Source organism: Henckelia pumila, chromosome 3 (assembly GCF_033568475.1).
Source record: "Henckelia pumila isolate YLH828 chromosome 3, ASM3356847v2, whole genome shotgun sequence".
Lineage (NCBI taxonomy): Eukaryota > Viridiplantae > Streptophyta > Magnoliopsida > Lamiales > Gesneriaceae > Henckelia > Henckelia pumila.
The window spans coordinates 163,033,823-163,054,307 of NC_133122.1; the positions used below are offsets into that span (position 1 = coordinate 163,033,823).

A 20,485-nucleotide genomic window follows, 5' to 3' on the forward strand; every position below is an offset into this window, starting at 1 on the left:
AATCATCCTCTACTTATGCATACGAAACAAACATGAAACACAAACAAGACAATGCATGAAATATATGCACATACGCAACAAAAAACAAATGCAAAACAATATGCCAAACAATAAATGCCCCCCCCCCCCCCCACACACACACACACACACTTATCTAAAGCATTGCCCTCAATGCTTCAGAACACAAAAACACAAACACAATAACACAAATAACAAAAGGACAATGATATGCAAATGTAAAACAGAACTCCCCTGGTTCAAGTGTTGGCGGTGTCGTACTCTTCCATGTCTGACGGAATAACGGAAAAATCATATCAAAAATTGAACTGCGGAGGTGGCGGCACTCGGTTCTGAAAACAACGAAAATAAAATGAAAAAACTAAATGAAAGGAAAGGACACTGGGTTGCCTCCCAGCCAGCGCCTCTGTTTACAGTCTTTGGCCCGACTGCATGCTTTAGTTCCTCATGGTGGTTCATATCCAATTCCCTTGTCCACCTTCACCCATTTGAGCACTTTTACAGTTAATTTTTGTCTTTTCTTTGAATTACTAGAAATCCTAATCTCTTCAGCTTTAGGTGCATGCAGATCAGAAAGAGAAATTTTAACAGGTCTTGCTATTACTTCCTTCAACTTACCCTCATTCGCAACTTTCTTGTGTTCTTGTGACAAGTAATCAATGATATCAAGATTATTAACAACACTTTCACAACTAGAAAAATTCAGGTTATCAAAAATATTAAATTTGACAATCTCCCCATCGAATTTCATAGTGAGAGTACCATTATTAACATCTATAACAGACTTTAAAGTTTTAATAAATGGTCTTCCTAGCAAAATTGCGCTATTTAAATCATTTTTTTTCATGTCAAGCACATAAAAATCAGCAGGAAAAACCAAATTACCAACTTGCACAAGAACATCCTCTATCACCCCCTAGGATAAATGGTAGATCTATCAGTCATCTGGATAACGGTTACAGTTTCATTCAAAGGCCTTAGTTTTAAGGAAGCATAAATAGAGTATGGCATGACATTAATTGATGCTCCTAAATCTAGCATGGCCGTATCAAGCTGAACATCTCCTATTTTACAAGGAATCGAAAACATACCTGGATCCTTGCATTTTGTGGGTATTTTTCTTTGAATCACAGCAGAAATTTGGTTCTCCTAATTCAACTTTATGGCATCCCTTCAGTTTGTGTTGTCTTTTCATAGTACATAATTCTTTCAAAAACTTAGCATAACGAGGTACTTGCTTAATAGCATCTAACAATAGAATATTTACCTCACATCTACAAAAAGTTTCATACAACCCTTTAATACCTTCATCCTTCCTAGATTCTTTCAATGCAAGGGGAAAAGGGGCTACAGGTTTATACTCAAAAAGGGGAGGAAACTTACCTCTTGGTATGTCTTTCTGACTTGGCTCACTCTCCTCTACCTTAGATTCTTTTTCATCTTTGTTCATTACTGGTGCTTGCACTACTGTCTCTTGAACCTTCATCTCTCTTCCACTCCTCAAAGTTATGGCACATAAATTTTTTTTTTGGATTCAGCACAGTCTGAGATGGTAAGCCGTTAGAATGTTGTGCTTCCAACCTATTAACTGTGGTTGCCAACTGTCCCACCTGAGTGTTCAAGTGTTGGGTACTTGCTCTCATTTCTTGTTGAAAATTTAAAGTATTAGTTGCAAGATCCTTAACAATGTTTTCTAGAAACTCACCAGGCGCTGGAATTTGAGGACGTTGTGGTGGAGGAGGATACGGCAGCCTATATGCTTGATTATTTGGTTGCACGTGAGGTGCAGGCTGATTCACCAGAGGGTTTTCGTATATAAGATTGGGATGATCCTTCCAACCTGGATTGTATGTGTTGGAACAAGGATCATATTTCTGTTATGGTGGCCCGGGAAATCCTCCAGTGGCATTCACTTGTTCGATCGTTTCCTCTTTAAGTGTGGGACACATGTCAGTTGAATGCCCCATCGCCGCACAAATTCCACACTTTTTCACATTCTGTCCATTCCCTACAGCCATTTGATGCACAAGAGACGTCAGTTCAATCAATTGTTGTTCAAGGGAAGACACATTTACCTCATTACTCCTTCTAGGTGCAGAATCACTTCTGTTGGTACCAAATTGCTGAGAATTGGCAGTCATATTCTCTATTACGTTCCTTTAAGCTTGCGGTGTTTTATCAACAAACACTCCTCCACTGGCCGCGTCTACCATACTCCTGTCATGAAGAAACAAACCTTCATAGCAATATTGGATTAAAATATTTTCACTTATCTGATGTTGCGGGCAGCTAGCACAGAGCTTTTTGAACCGCTCCCAATACTCGTGAAGTGAATCTCCTGTATACTGTTTGATGTCATAGATCTCTTTCCTTATGTTCGCTACTCTAGAAGCTGGGAAGTATTTCTCCAGAAAAATCCTCTTCATTTCAGTCCAGGTGGTGATGGATCCAGGAGGTAAGTAGTATAGCCAATCCTTTGCAGCACTCTTCAAAGAGAAAGAGAAGCCTCTCAGTTGGATCCGCTCCTTTGTTACTCCATGGGGTTTCATACTCGTGCATACCACATGGAATTCCATCAAGTGCTTGTGGGGATCCTCACCTGCGAGACCATGAAAAGAAGGCAGTAAGTGAATTAATCCGGATTTTAACTCAAATGTAGCATTATTTTCTAGAGTAGGAAAAATGATGCATAAAGTCTGCTGGGTTAAATCAGGAGTGCCCAGTTATCTCAAGCTCAGATTCGCGTTGTCAGCCATCATTGCTCTTGTAAGATTTTTAGCCTGTAGCTCGTCCTCTTCTTGTCTCCTACGAGCTTTTCTCCTTAGCCTATGCAAAGTTCTTTCTATCTCCGAATCATAGGGGAATTCTTCTTCAGAAGATTCTCCTGTAAGCTTTAACAAACCCAAGAAGCACTGGGGGAAAGAAAATAACAAAATAATGAAAATAAAAATAAAAGAACACAATCAAATTAAACTATTTCCCCGGCAACAACGCCAAAATTTGGTAGCGATTAGTCGTATCGTGCCCAAATTAACCCAACTCAGATTAACTAAATAAACATGTAGTAGCGAGGGTAGGGATCATTCCCACGAGGAAGGTGAAATTTATTTATGTTCTTAAAAATATTGAAAATAAATAAAGAGGGGATTTTTGGATTTGAAATTAACTAATTAAAATTAAAAGCAATTTAAAAAAAATTTTATTGACTAGCATGCAAGAATTAAAATTATGGAATGAAATTAATTAACGAGCTTTGGTATCGATCGACTACACCCTTGAAATTATTCATTCGATCATCAATTGCCTAAAAATGATTAATCATCATTGAATATTCATCATTGAAAACTTAATTCCTATTTCATCTTAATTTTAGTTAACTAGACATAAGCGTTCTAAATTAACCCTTACCAATGAATTAACCCAATACAAGCAATTAGATTTAAATCCAAGACAACATGCAAACTAGTAAAACTGATGAATCTAGACAACACATACACAAGCGGATGTATTTAATGATCTAGTCAATCGTTGTTCCTACAATTTAATAAACTCACAAGCGGACGATTATTAATTGCAGATGCTTCACAAATTAGATGATTCAAATAATTACGGATTTGAATTCTAATTTAGCAGTAGATTGTATGAAAAATCATCAGGTGATCAATCCAATAATCAAACACACAAGCATGACAATCAATTCCAAACAACTCTTGATACTTAATTGGAATTAAACAATGAAAAACTGAATCTCTCAAATAAATAAACTCAAGGGTTCGTCTTCCTCAACCAAGTTCTAAAACCTAGCTACAACGCTTCATGAAATTCTAAAGAAAATTAAAAAGAAGAGAAGAAGTCTAAGAAAAATTAGAATAAAACCTAGCCGCCAAGCCTTCTTCACGTTCTCTCCGTCTAAGTCTGATGATAATCCCCAAAAATTGGAATAAAACGTATTAAATATAGCCTAAAGTCCTCAAAAGACAAGTTTCCTAATTTAAAATATTTTTCCGAACTGCGCAGCTCGCTTGATCAGTTGAAACAAACCGATCAAGCGAGAATTTTTCTGTCTCAAATCATGCTTTTCTTCTTCTGGTCGCTCGATCGGCTGAATATGGCAGATCGAGCGGAAAAATCTCTGCCTCGAAATCTTTTCTACTTCCATGATGCCCTCTCAATCGGTGAAATTATGCAGATCGAGCGGCCAAACTTCTGACTCCATTTTCCAGCCAAAATGTTACATCCTACACAATAAACCCGGGAGCATGTTATGAAGACATGATGCATGAAATATGAACAAAATACTTAATTAAAAAATATCTATGCAAGCAAAACAACAAAAGAATTATATTAAAATATGCAACACAAACACGACTGTCAACAGGCATAGGGTAGAGCGACCCTACGAGAAAAACTATCTCGAATGAGATATGGCTCAATGGGTATGTGCACATGCTGTATGTATGTAAAGCAGTAAAACATGTATCATGACACATAAATACAACATATAAGCATTCATACTCAGCTGGCCATCTCAATTAGTACTTGCGTACCACTAGTAGTAGATCAAGTCTAATAAGAGTCTAGGTTCCAAGACTAAAATTAAGTAATTATCATATTTCTAAAAAAATTATGTAGTAACCCAGAAACCATTTTAAGATAATAATATGTTAAACATGATTAAAGGTTGGTATTTAACCAATTTCGGAGTGTTATTGGACTTCAGAAGTAAAATTTGGGCTTTTTAATTTTGGGCCGGATAGTAAGCTCCGATCCCAGATAGTAAGCTCCGATCCTAGATAGTAATCTCCGATCGGAACGGAAGCTCCGATCCTGGAACGGAAGTTCCAATCCCCAGCTGCCAGCAATGATCGATGACTCAGTCGCAAGTTTTGACAAGTGTCGATCATAGAGCAGATCGGAAGCTCCGATCGTAGATCGGAAGTTCCGATCCTGGCGTGGCAGACATGCACGCAATGAGCTGGATCGGAAGCTCCGATCCCGAAATCGGAAGTTCCGATCCTGGCCGAGAAATTTGCCTATAAATAGGGCTTCTCAGATTCATTTCTAAATTACGAATTCCCGAGTTTCTTTATTCAGTTATATAGTGTGAGATATACACTTGAGGGCCCTATCGGTTATAATAGAGGTTCTGGAATAACCAAGGTGTGGTTATAGTCATCCGGGACTAGCAACTTCAAAGGGCTAACTACGGACGAAGGTATGGTTCGGGAATCTATTTAAGTTTTGGGAGTACTTATTAGCTTAGTTAAGGCTTATAGAATTTATGTAGTGATACGGTGAACTTTTGAATATAGGCTTGGAACCTAGGATCCTATTATACTTGAACTAGCCTAGAGGTACGTACACATTGACTGAGATTGCCAGCGAGTATACATGTTTATATGTTGCATTTATTTGGCATTATTATATGGCATGATGTATGATTTACCGTTTTCTATACTCATATGTCATGTGCATATACACGTTGAGCCTATTCCCTGTTATACCTGATTATAGAGCCGCTCAGCTCTATACTCGATAGTCTGTCAGTGAGAGTACCGCGACGACGGGGGCATTTATTTCTGTCTACTCTGGTGTACTAGACGAGTGTGGTTGCACCCAGAGGTTGATCTGTGCGGTGGCAGCACTCATATGGCGCCGGTTCTGAGCATGACTTTTCAGATGATCTTTTACCAGTCATCATGTTGCATGCATTATATACATATGTTTACTCATGTCTTTGTACTGGGCGTAGCGCTCACGTCCTAGTTGTTATCTTGGACACCCTATTCTATAGGGCAGGTCGCAGGATGGACGGAGCTGACTAGGGAGCAGGAGCTTTGAAAGTTTTTATACAGCATGATTTATTAGCTGTATAATGTTTACTTTTAAGAATTTCGAAATGGTTGTATCACTACAGATTTAAGCCTGAATTATATTACTAAGCTGATATGTAATTTATGGTTTTGTTTCCACATGTCTTACTCTGTTAAGTTATTTTGCTGTATAAAGTTTAATGCATGCTATTAGTTGCCAGTTAGTAGGTGATACCATGCAGGGTCACTACAAATTTTAAAAACCTTAACTAAGCTAATAGGTACTCATATATTTAAATAGGATTCTCAGACCATATCTTCATCTGTCATCAGCCCGTTGATGTCGGTAACCTAGTTTCTGCTCACAACAAGATGTTATTCCAGAAGAACCTCACTATTATTGTCAGACCCTCAATTATAGACTGATCAAGATATGAATCACTGTGAATTGAGACTAAAAACTGAAGCTCAGAGCCTCTATTTATATGCGGAGTTCGGAATCTTTGAACTTGGGTTCGGACGTTCTGAACTCTGCATTCAAGTCACATATATGGATGGCTGGTCAGACCTTCCGAACCCTGCATGCAATTGATAATTCAAAATGGTTCGGAAGCTCCGAACTAGAGTTCGAACATTCCAAACTCTGCATGCAAGTCACGTATCTGGCTGGCTGGTTTCAGACCTTTCGAACCCTGCATGCAATTGCTAATTCACAATGGTTCGGACAACTAAGGGACGACTGGTTTGGACTAGGATAGGACATTATGATCGTGGGTTCAGAACTTCCGAACTGTTCCTCAGCTTCCGAACCAACCCATGCACACTTCGATGCTTCCGAGTGGGAGAGTTCGGATCTTCTAAACATAATCCTAGTTAACTGCAGAAACTTAACAAATACTAATCCGACAATATACATCTGGAATAAAACTGGAAACTCACATCAAATCAATTATACAACCAAATAGAATAAATTACTACCAATGAAAAGTATTAAACTGAACTACCAAAAACTTTGCATCCAAGATCGAGTCATTAAATATGCACAGGTCCAACTCCTGAGCAACCTGCAAATTCCCCCATCGAATGAGGTGTCCATGATAACAACACATAAATGAGGGAAAAATTCTCAGTACATAAATATGAGTATACAGACTGACATGATGCATGCCAAATGAATTTTTAAATGATCAACTATCAAGCCCTGCTCAGTATAGGTGCCAATGAGTGTGTAGTATCATCTAGGTTCAACTTCATTGGGTAACTGATCAACTATCAAGCCCTGCTCAGTATAGGCGCCAATGAGTGTGTAGTATCATTTAGGTTCAACTTCTTTGGGTAAACTCTCACACTCTTCGAGATCACTGTAGCGTCAGTCCCCATCATCACAGTGTCTCCCGGTGTCTGACCATATAAAAAGGGTGTAAGGCTAAGCGATCCTACTATAAAGGCTATCTTGAAGGGGATATGGCTCAACATGGATATGCACATGTAACATTATATAATAAAGCAATAAAACATGTATCATGACACATTAATGCAACATATAAGCATGCATACTCGCTGGTAATCTCAGTTAGTACTTACCTACCTCTACTAGTGGTTTGTGTCATCACTGCCTATAGCTCATCACTACAAGCCAAGACAATACCGTATCACCAATACTGATATAAAATCTTTAACTAAGCTAATATATACTCCCTAATATTACTAGGGATATCGCACTATACCTGCTCCCGTCATCAACCCGCTGATGTCGAAGGCTCCAACTTGGACAGCTCTGATACTACTCCCGTAGCACCTCGCTATCGCCCGGACCTCGAGTATATGGCTGGAAACACTAAGAATATATACTGGACTAAATTCTACGCCTCAAACATGCACAAAACATGAGAAATCTATGGTCTATTTATATGCGAAGTTCGGAAGCTTCGATCTGCTCTTCGAAAGCTCTGAACTCACACTTCGGAAGGTGAGATCTACATGAATTCGCACGTGTCCATACACTCTTGATATGTCACTAATGTTCATGTCCTAACACACTTCGTAAGGTCTGATCTCATGTTCAGACAGTCTGAACCCATCCTTTTCTTCTGAACTGCACCCTGTCCATCTGATCAGATCGGATCCTCTGAAATTCCTTGACTCAAGTTCAGTGCTTCCGAACTACTCGATCCACTATTGTCCTACGGACAATTTATGGATATCCTAGAGTCTATTTTCTTGGAATTATCATATTAAAACTCATTAATCATGTTTTATTGTTTAACCATATTTAGCTATTTTAATCACGTAAAACAGATTAGGGTTACTACATGGATGATAGCAGAATATGGAAACAATGGCTTTATTTACTGTCTTATCTCCAACAAATCTGATTAATCTTGAAAGTGTTTGAAATCGTTCTGAGAGAAAATTGATCTGATCTGGATAATTGATCTGGTCTGTTGAATGAAAATCGTTCTGGAAGATTAAACTGGTCTGGATAGATATAAATTGAGTGGAACTAATCTTATAAGAGATTCTTTATAAGTTAGCCTTTGTCTAGAGCAAATTCTTTAAATCAAATTATTATAGGTCAATTAATTCCTTTGGTTTTGTTCTGTCCATCTGATCTCAACTGATCTCAAATGTGTTTGTCTTAAAAATAGGGGCATCCCTTTATTATACTATTTTTGATAATTTTGACAATAAAAAAATCTTTTAATGTCAAAAATAGTATAATACGTTAAAGTAATGTAAATATTTATATATATATATATAACTATTTACATTACTTTAAGGTATTATACTATTTTTGATAATTTTGACAATAAAAAGATCTTTTAATGTCAAATACATTAACTTTTTTAAGTTGTTTAAAACCATGTGACATTTCGTTAATCTTTCTTGCGCATCCCGAATCATTTATCCAGCGTTCACCTGGATGTTGTAATTCAGGTAACATTTTTTTTCTTACAGTTAAACTTGTAACTTTATTTAACACTGGTTAATGTAATGAATTACAAGGTTAACCAACAAACTAGGATAATTCTCAGGCACCCAACATAAAGATGCAGGATAAAGAAACATCAAATTTGGCTAGAGAATGTTCCACAACATTGACCGTTCTTCTAGCATGACTGAAATAATTAATATTAAGTTCAGAAATCAAATCTTTAACTTCTTGTGCACATAGACTAGCATAGCTCAAATCACATATTGGCTCTATGATTGCTTGCACTTCCAAAAGTGAGTCGAAATAAATAATGATCTGGGAGAGTGATTTATATTTAACCACCTGCAACCCTTCTTATATAGATAGTATTTCCCCCATGACAACATAACCAGGATCTGAATTCGTTTACCAAAAGCAACCACGACCTGACCCCGATGATTCCGAATAACCCCGCCTAATCCTCCACAATTAGTTTCCTGATTGAAACTTGCATCCACATCCAGGAATAGGCAATCTTTCGGGGGTACCTGCCACTAAGAAGGAGACTCGACAGGTACAGTAGACCGATAATGAAGCAAGATGCTACTTGAGTTCTGGTAATCATGCAGAAGAATAACAGCGCTACTCAAGGTGGCTCGCGGCTCCCGGTTCTCCAACTTCCAGAACCCAATCCCTCCCTGAATTTTTGGTTGACATAAAGAATCCCACGTCTTCCAGTGTATGCACCTTTTACTTTTATCCATTCCCCACCAATGTCTGCACAATCCTTCTCAATAGAGGCACAGGTCGCCTTTGGAATACGGAAGCAAGACATGGAATATGACGGCATAGCTTGCAGCACAGACTTAATCAAGACTTCATTTCCTCCCACTGAAAACATTTTACCCTCGCAGCCATTTATTTGGCGCACCACTCTCTCTAGCAGATAACCAAACTGGATTATCTTAACGTGCATAGAAAACATCGAGAGCCCCAAATAGATCTCATGGCCCTGCACCATGGGGATTGTGAGCTCAATTTTTATCCATAATATCATAGATGGCACCGTATTTGGTGTAAAAGACAGCGCCAATTTCTCAAAATTAATCACCTGGCCAGATGGTTTTTCGTATGTACACAGGCATTCCAGTACACTTGAGCAACTCTCTCTCGTCGCTTTAAAGAATACCAAACTATCATCTGCAAAAAAAAATGTACATCATCACTTGGCAAGAGAAGCTGGTACGCATGCCTTTGAGGCAACCCTTGGATTCTAATTTTCAGAGCATGGACGAGAGGCCCTGTGTAGCGACCCAGCCCGGATCCACTACCTAATCAGAGTTTAGGAGCATAATTAAACATGCATTAAATAAATCGCTGCGGAAGACTTAAATTAAAACAGACCGGAAGAATACAACCGGATAAATAAATTCGATTATACAACTCAATCGAAATAAATAAACCTAAAGGCAAAACCTACAGCTAAATCCTGCTGTCTTCACTGGTCACTGGCTACTCCAAGCTCCTGGTGCCCAACTATGCACCTACAACTGCCCCGTCGAATGGGGTGTCCAGACATACAGAAACACTGGACGTGAGCTCTAAGCTCAATATGAAAGCAATGATATATATATTATATGCAACACATAAATGACTTTAAAAATCAGGGTTAAATCACTTTCTCTGGGCGCCTGGAATACACAGTACCGGGCTAGAGAGCGACTCCGCGTGGTACTCGTATATTCCCAAGACACGAATCCTTAGGAAGAATCGCCTCAACTGATGGAAACTGTCATGATTCACATCATCCCGATGCAGTCTCCGTAAAAACATATGCATGTGCTAAAGCCGTAAAACGTGGTAAAACATATAACACATACTCATGCAACACATATAATATATATCATGCTGGCCATCTCAGTCAGTACCTACGTACCTCACTACAGACAAATCCTAGCAGTCCCACTCTAGGTTCCAAGCCTATCATCAACTCTACAATGCAAATATCCATGCATCATTCAATAAGCTCTAAAAGCCTTAACTAAGCTATTGCATACTCCTAAATAATTTAAGGAGACCATAGCTATACATGCGTCCATCGTCAGCCCACTGATGGCGACTATCCCGCAACTAGGGGCACACCCCTGCTGCAGCTCCACAGCTTCGAGCACTGCTTCGCTACACGAGCACTGCCCCGCTACTATGTCAGACACTATCTGACTATACTAAAATATATTTCCTACTCCAACTCTAAAATAAGAGTACCCAAAGCCCAAAATAGAGCTACTAGGGCGAAGGAGAGGAATTCGGAATTGGAAAGAAATGAGGAGCTCGGACCCTATATTTATAGACGTCAATCGGAAGTTCCGTTCCTTGATCGGACGTTCAATTCCGGCAGATCGAAAGCTCCGTTCCCCGATCGGACGCTTCGTTTGCCACGTGTCAATTCGGTCCACATGCAACCACACACCTATCACCGACAGCCATCGGAAGCTCCGTTCTTGATCGGACATTCCGATCGTCGATCGGACGCTCCGATCCTAGATCGTTGCTTCCGATCCCACTCGAGTCTTGGAACCCTCTAAACCAATTTCGAGTGTCCTGGATCCATTTTTGGGCTCCGTTAATCCTCCTAGAATTTCCTTAATCATGTTTTACTTAATCCAAACATGATTACATGATTAATTACTCATTAATCGTTAATCACGGATACGGGTCACTACATTCTCCCCCCTTAAAAGATTTCGTCCTCGAAATCTAGGGTAACACCTCGAGAACGTAAATACAGACACTTGCCCGAGTGTCTAGTCGAAATAGCTTCCGACATACTCAGACTCTTTTCGAATTATATGCAAGCTGCATAAATGCTAAATCACAATATCATTCTCCGAGCTGGAAACCACTGCATTACTTGATGAAAATTAACCTCGCTTGACACTAACGTACCACAGCACTGATACGTCCTTCGTCACAATCACGATCTTACTGATCACGAAGGATACAACAATCCACTTGATCAAGATTATCATCCCAAGTAAAATCTAAAAATGACTAAGACCAAGTCATAACCTGACTGGCTTACGATATTCGTCGAATCACTTAAACAATTCTAACCATCCACTGGTCCCCAAAAGTTCTCAATGCCCAACACCTCTAGTTAGGAAATACTAATCTCAACACTGTTCTGACACAACAAATCTCTAATTCTCTTCAAGAGAATCTAATTGACACAGGGTCATACTGCAATATAACTGCTTAACATGATTTCATAGACTGATTATCCTCCCCATGCCTCACCGAAGCAAAATAGCTTCCCAAGGGCAACACTGGGAACTATCCAGTCTAATACCAATCACCGTTCATGTTTCTTAGTATACCTCAGCACCCTACTATGATGAAAACATCATCACTCACCAATAATGATGCTACGTAATTTCTATCCTCTGATGATTAACATCATCTCAATCATAGGTTATTCACCCATGAATTCCATCAATGGACATCCCCCGATAGTTATACATACTCGCAATCACTGTATACAAATCAAGACTAAGGAAAGCTCCCACCAATATGCTCGACTGGGACATTCCACAGTACACAAACATATGGAAACGCTTCCTATACCGTCTCGAAACTCGACAGTTGTAAGTGTCTGGTATAACTCAACTCGAAGTTTTGATGATACCATCATCGCATACCAACCTCCCAAGGTTAATCACACTGATCCTGGGACTAAATCCCAACGGATTCTCAATAGTCAAATAGCTTCCCTTGCTGAACTCATCAGTCTCAGCAAATGAAAAGACTAATTCGTCGATTCCCTAGCCGATCCTGGGAAACACTTGTCCTCTAATAGCTGGTCACACAACGCTTCTGACTGTCGTCATAGCTGGAACGTAAAATCTCTGACAAACAGTCAGCACGGATGTGATTTACTGACTGGAAAGAACAAAGTTGCTGCATCGCTGTCTTGCGAAGCCTTCAATTCCCACAACAATCTTGTTGACCACTAAGTCGATCAACGACTGCTTCGATCGTCTCAATAATCTTACGCACCATATGCTAAAAATTAGTGACACCCCCTGCTGGATCTCGAGAACTAAGTCCCAGCTAATGTCACACCTCGCGATCATACAACTGATGTCCATATAAGTGTCCAATCCTCGTTGGATCCCAAACTCCAATGGTACACTTAAGACCTCATCATAAAAGCACTTAAGCGACAAAGTACTATCCCAAGCATTTCTCGATTGCTACATCCAATTCATCGCTGATTGGACTTACTCATCGACCTTGTCGATTTGCTGATTGATACTCACACTTATCAAATCAGATAACCACTGATCGTCAACACCTAAGTGGCTCGATCAATTACTCTTGACTCGACTGATCCAAGTCTACTATTCCAAACATTGGATTACACAAAAACTCTCTGGTTACAACAAACCCGCGCTTGGTAACCGAAACATAGCTATTAGTAATCCAATGACACAATCTCATGTCTTATTACTGACAGCTATCTCGTACACTGACTTAATCAATCTAACTCTGACGAAGTTAATCATTAACCACTAGTAGTCATTAGCACAAATCCTGTGCCGTCTCAGCACTACTACTCGTTTGTCTTGTTCACTCGAGATGATCATCAAGACAAACCAAGTTCAAGATCTTCTCGCGATCTTATCAACTTAGACCATTTCCATCTCAAGGAAAATCCTACGCTCAACCTCCGAAATATCAGACAGTTCTTGGCGCAATCACTGGACTCATTATTCTTGCCTCGTTCTTTCAAGATGAACATCACGATTCGTCAAGTCCAAGAAGCATAACTAACGAATACCAAATATCTTCACAATCTTTGAACATGCTCCGGATCAGATCCCTTGCTAAGACTGTACGACAATTCAAGACTTAGGGTAGCTTACCTCGATAACCCACCTGGACAACCACCAAGGCTTCACGGGTATAGGCCATGCTTCCCTCAGATCTCAATAATCCTTGTACAATACTTATCATATGATCCAACACTTGATGAAATCAATCATCATGAAGTAATTCTTGTATTCGAGTCGAAGTCTCGAAACTGCATCCTATCCTGGATCTCGGATAATTCCTATCTCAAGGAAACTTTATCCACAACTCTGATGAAAACCACAAGTCATTGTTGGTAGAATTCCATCCACATACTAGATCCACACGTCTAGCAGTAATCATCGGTCAAAAATTAAATCTATCTGCTCAGAGCACACACTTGTCAAGGAAATCCCTCCAAGACTGGTTCCTATAGCAGAACACTATCACTGATATCTCTGACACACCAGACGATATCGAACCATCAATATCAAACATGATATCTAATCCAAGGTCATACCCTGTCGTGACTGTCACCAAATCCCTAGACTGAGTAGCCTTCCCACCGCCGTCTCCTGAAGCACAAAAGGCTCCCAGGTAATCCTCTGAAGTGCAAAGACTCCCAGAGTAACACTGGCATAGGGTCGCGCCCCATCACGTCTAGTCATGATCATAGTCCACAACTCTTGGTATATACTGGACCTGGCATCCTGATGAAATCCCATCATCGCAAGTCTCAACCTAACAAAGGTCAGACAGTCTACTGTCCTAAGAAAACAAACTAGAACAAAATCCAATGTTCGAAAACGAACAATATTCCCATGCCTCTAGATGATTCCATCCATCGCTGGCACTATCTTAGTCCACTGACTAACTAGGTCAATCCTAGGAAAACACCTAGACTAACCGCAAGTCAACAATCACCGTTGGCCCTACTCAAATCCCATGAATCACCACAGTTGAACACTTAATCAACTAGGATCAATGCTAAACTTAGCAAAAACACGCAATCATCCACGAATTGCTAGATTAATAAAACATGTATCATTGCTTCAAGTTATGTACAATTTCTTGATTACAATCCCTATGTAATACAATTACAGTATTCCGAAAATACAAAATGTACAATCAATAACTTGAATGATACAACCGAATCTGATGATTTATTACAACTGAAACACTGTTTACAACTACAACAATACAGTATTTAAATCATCGTACTAGTCTTCATTCCTTGAGCATGAAGCTTCTAATTGACATATGCATCGATACAAGCATACTCCCGTCCAAGTCTCTCTACATGTCCTCCCGCAAAGAACTCCGGAGAAATGGCACGTGTTAGCTAACCAGCTATGCTCTGCGTCAGTGCATGTCAATCGACCTCTTATGCTCACGATCTACCGTCAGCTTTCTTCTTGTAACTAAATCATGCTTTTGAACATGAAGTTTCCCGTACGCGTACCAAAAGCATCGATACACGCACACCGGCAAAACCATGTTCTGCATGAGTTTAAATGACAATCTCTCCAACTACGAGTGGAGAATCTCTTCGGACTGGAACCACATGGGTTATTACACACCATTCGTTCCAAAAAGCCCTCAGAGATATCTGACGTGATTTCTCTCCCAGTCTTTTCCTGCTGGAATCCATATGTTCTTCGATCAGCATCCCAATGCATCAAATGATGAACTGTAGTCAGCATATTCATGCTACTACCGGTGTTCTCATCACTGTTGCCTTCCTTATAGCGAAGACTTATGCCGCAAACCTTGGCAATGAAGAACCAAATAATCCTTAGGTCTCACCAATCCTACAAGGATAATTCAAAGTCTCATTACTACATCCCAAGTCTCTTGCATGTATATGCTCTGATACCAATGAATGTAGCGACCCAGCCCGGATCCACTACCTAATCAGAGTTTAGGAGCATAATTAAACATGCATTAAATAAATCGCTGCGAAAGACTTAAATTAAAACAGACCGGAAGAATACAACCGGATAAATAAATTCGATTATACAATCCAATCGAAACAAATAACCCTAAAGGCAAAACCTACAGCTAAATTCTGCTCTCTTCACTGGTCACTGGCTACTCCAAGCTCCTGGTGCCCAACTATGCACCTACAACTGCCCCGTCGAATGGGGTGTCCAGACATACAAAAACATTGGACGTGAGCTTTTAAGCTCAATACGAAAGCAATGATATATATATTATATGCAACACATAAATGACTTTAAAAATCAGGGTTAAATCACTTTCTCTGGGCGCCTGGAATACACAGTACCAGGCTAGAGAGCAACTCCGCGTGGTACTCGTATATTCCCAAGACACGAATCCTCAGGAAGTATCGCCTCGACTGATGGAAACTGTCATGACTCACATCATCCCGATGCAGTCTCCGTAAAAACATATGCATGTGCTAAAGCCGTAAAACATGGTAAAACATATAGCACATACTCATGCAACACATATAATATATATCATGCTGGCCATCTCAGTCAGTACTTACGTACCTCACTACAGGCAAATCCTAGCAGTCCCACTCTAGGTTCCAAGCCTATCATCAACTCTACAATGCAAATATCCATGCATCATTCAATAAGCTCTAAAAGCCTTAACTAAGCTATTGCATACTCCTAAATAATTTAAGGAGACCATAGCTATACCTGCGTCCGTCGTCAGCCCACTGATGGCGACTATCCCGCAACTAGGGGCACACCCCTGCTGCAGCTCCACAGCTTTGAGCACTGCTCCGCTACACGAGCACTGCCCCGCTACTATGTCAGACACTGTCTGACTATACTAAAATATATTTCCTACTCCAACTCTAAAATAAGAGTACCCAAAGCCCAAAATAGAGCTAATAGGGCGAAGGAGAGGAATTCGGAATTGGCAAGAAATGAGGAGCTCGGACCCTATATTTATAGACGTCGATCGGACGCTCCGTTTGCCATGTGTCAATTTGGTCCACATGCAACCACACACCTGTCACCGACAGCCATCGGAAGCTCCGTTCTTGATCGAACGTTCCGATCGTCGATCGGACGCTCCGATCCTAGATCGTTGCTTCCGATCCCACTCGAGTCTTGGAACCCTCTAAACCAATTTCGAGTGTCCTGGATCCATTTTTGGGCTCCGTTAATCCTCCTAGAATTTCCTTAATCATGTTTTAATTAACCCAAACATGATTACATGATTAATTACTCATTAATCATTAATCACGGATACGGGTCACTACACCCTGAGCACACAATGTGAATAGATACGGGGAGAGAGGATCCCCTTGACGGATCCCACGTTGAGGATTGAGGTGACCCACCAATTGTTGATTCAGTGAGAAGGAATAACTGACACTCGATATGCATCTCATAATTTTGCTTATCCACCCTTCACGAAAACCCATCTTGCGCATTATTAATTCAAGAAAGTACCACTCCACCCGTTCATACGCTTTGCTCATGTCCAATTTAAGAGCTGCAAAGCCATCATTCCCTGTTTTCCTATTCTGCATCCAGTGGATCGTCTCAAAACCAAGAATAACATTATCTGTTATCAATCTTCCAAGAACAAAGGAGCTCTGTGTTTCATCGATGAAGCTTTTCATAATCGGCCTCAATCTGTTAGTCAATGCTTGTGAAATTATTTTGTAGCAGACGTTGCACAAATTGATAGGTCGAACCTCTTTCATCATTAGTGGGTTTTGTACTTTGGGTATAAGGGTGATAACGGTTTTGTTCCAGCAATCCATTGAGGCTCCTTCATTTAGAACATCAAGGGAAGCTTTAGTCACATCCTCCCATACAATATGCCAATATTTCTGATAAAAGAGCATCGACATTCCATTAGGTCCAAGAGCCTTATCTGGACTCATATCAAAGAGGGATTTTTTCACATCAGATTGAGTAAAAGGTGCATCCAACATGTTATTCATAACAGTAGTGACAGAAGACTAAATACAATCAAGCAGGAGAAATATAAATTCAAGAGAAGGGGTGGATGAGGTAAAAATATTAACAAAATACTCAAGAACAATCTATGCCATACCTCCTTGATCGTGGATTAGGTCTCCGTGGTGAGAGAATATTCCACTGATGGAGTTCCTTGCTCTCCTATGTCGCTCTTTTGTGGAAAAACTTTGTATTCTTATCACCCATGGCTAACCAGTCGACCCAGCTCCGCTGTCTCCAATACATTTCCTCCATACTACTCATCTCCTCCAACTCCACTTCCAACTCCCTAATACTGTCCACCACATATGGCCATAGCTCGTGAGTTCGAAGTTTAGCTAGTCGTTCCCACTTATCTTTGATTCGCTTCGGGATGGATCCAAATCATTTTTGGGCCCACGATTGTAGTCCATGTGAACAACATGATATTTTCTCACTCAGCCCCGATCTGGACATACCTAGGATGTTCCAACACTCGAAAATAACTATCTCACATTCAGCTTCTTCATCCATGTGGCTTCAAACCTGAATAATTTATCACAAGACTTAGGCCGAAACAGATCAGTATGGCTCAAAACACCAAGATGCATGAGCAGTGGTCGATGGTCCGAGTGGTAAAAATACAATGATGAGCATCTCGTCGTCGGGTATAGCATACGCCAATCAAATGAGCTCACATATCTGTCCAAATTTTCAAATATCAGCCCATCACCTACCCTTCGATTGACCCACGTAAATGTTTCCCCATCACAATGAAGACTCTGTAGGTTACAGTTGTAAAGAGCTTCCCTAAAACACTTTGTCTGTGTTGTCGGCCTCTTATTCCTCCCTAATTTCTCACTATCAAAAAAAATCTCATTAAAATCACCGCCAACAAGCCAGGGGAGACCCTGGAGCTCATGTATCCCTGCCAATCGCTGGAGTAGCAACCATGAATGAAATCTAAGGCTTGTGTCAGGATTACCATAGAGCCCAGTGAATCTCCATTTCTTATCATTATGCTCCACCATGCAATCAATATGGCCCTTAGAGAAAGATTTAATAGACACCACTAGCGGCTCCCTCCATAATAGGCATAAGCCCCCACTATGGCCCCGATAGTCAACAGAGAAACAACCATCAAACTCAAGCACATGTTCCCACTGATTAGTATTAATATCTCTCTTACGTGTTTCACAAATAAATAAGAAAGAGGGTTTCTTTTCGGCAATAAGCCGCTTTAGTTCCTGGAATGCTCGTTGGTTCCCAAGCCCTCGGACATTCCAAACAATACAACTCATTGGGATCCGCGGGGTTGCAAAGCAACCACCGCAGATGAAATTGGTGATGAGGAGTCCATTGCACCATTAACCATCAGTTTCTTGTCCATCCTGTTACTATCCCGAAAGACCTCTTCAATGTTTTATGATGCTTCCCATTTCTGACCAGTATAAACCAATTTATCCGGCGACCCCATTATCTTTTTACCCCCTTGAGCGCGAGCTCTATATTTCCACTACATATGACTAGGCTTAGTTGGTGCAACCCCCTCGGCATGACTGGCGAGCAAGAACAGTCTACCCTCGTTATGCAATTGATCCCCCGTATCTTCGTTCTAGTCGTTTTCCTCAATAGTATGCTTCAATGCTCCACCTGGAGGATCTTTAACTTCTGATTTCTCCTGATCACCAGTATATTGTCCACCCTTATTGTGACGCCCGGGGCTGAAGAGGCAGAGAGTGATCGCCGGTGCCAAAAGGTTGCACGGACAATGAGCGGCTCCTGGTAGGCTCCTAGGCGGAGGGAGACATGAATGAACCGATCCCGTGCCGGAATGAGAGGGGATTCTGAGACTGTGTAGGTATGGGACTACATAGTTGAGGAGGGCTTAAAAGATTTCATATGTACTATTCATATCAAGAAGGTGCATCTTCTTTTCGGAAGCTTATCACATAAGAACTCCAAAGTTAAGCGTGCTTGACTTGGGGCAATTATAGGATGGGTGACCCCCTGGGAAGTTTTCCAGGGTGCGTGTGAGTGAGGACATAAGCACGCTGAAAAGACCCGTCTTGATACAGTGGGGCGTTACAAATGGTATCAAAGCCGACCTCTCTTAGTACGGTATGGTTCGGGGACGAACCAAGCGGAAGCTGGTGGGCATGTGACGCCCGGGGCTGAAGAGGCAGAGAGTGATCGCCGGTGCCAAAAGGTTGCACGGACAATGAGCGGCTCCTGGTAGGCTCCTAGGCGGAGGGAGACATGAATGAACCGATCCCGTGCCGGAATGAGAGGGGATTCTGAGACTGTGTAGGTATGGGACTACATAGTTGAGGAGGGCTTAAAAGATTTCATATGTACTATTCATATCAAGAAGGTGCATCTTCTTTTCGGAAGCTCATCACATAAGAACTCCAAAGTTAAGCGTGCTTGACTTGGGGCAATTATAGGATGGGTGACCCCCTGGGAAGTTTTCCAGGGTGCGTGTGAGTGAGGACATAAGCACGCTGAAAAGACCCGTCTTGATACAGTGGGGCGTTACACTTATGGCCCTCATTCGGTGCTGATACTGTAACCACCATCGCCCCATTGACAGAAGAAAGGTTTGGTTTTGGTTGCTGTTTTGCCCTAGACCGACTCCCGTTAGTTTGCGCCCTAATCCATGTCCCGTAATCCAGCTTTTGGGTAGCTGGATTCGGCCTCTCGCAGTTCCTAAAAGAATGGTCGATGATTCCACAATAATAGCAAATGTCGGGGAGGCGTTCATATGTCAAGATGATGATGATATCCTCCCCTCCAGCCACTCCCACTTGGACATGCTTTTTAAGCGGAAAGGAGATACTTATTAGAACCTTTATCCTAGCCGAGATCCCCCTCATCGATATTCTCCACCACTCCAATTTGAGAACCAATTTTCTCGAGTATGCCTCTATTGAGAAAAGCTAAGGGCATGCTATGGCATT

At 40.9% G+C, this 20,485-nt stretch overlaps 1 protein-coding gene across 1 annotated transcript; it reads right to left on the bottom strand.

The window, feature by feature from the left end:
* Window positions 1-2,741: 2,741 nt before the first annotated feature.
* Window positions 2,742-18,826, bottom strand: LOC140889874 (uncharacterized). Its single transcript, XM_073297613.1, has 6 exons — window positions 18,041-18,826; window positions 16,822-17,548; window positions 9,857-9,945; window positions 9,500-9,757; window positions 9,156-9,293; window positions 2,742-2,930 (listed from the first exon to the last, which is right to left on the bottom strand). Exons 1-6 carry the CDS (start codon window positions 18,824-18,826, stop codon window positions 2,742-2,744), a joined length of 2,187 nt encoding a protein of 728 aa, XP_073153714.1.
* Between the last annotated feature and the right edge of the window lie 1,659 nt (window positions 18,827-20,485).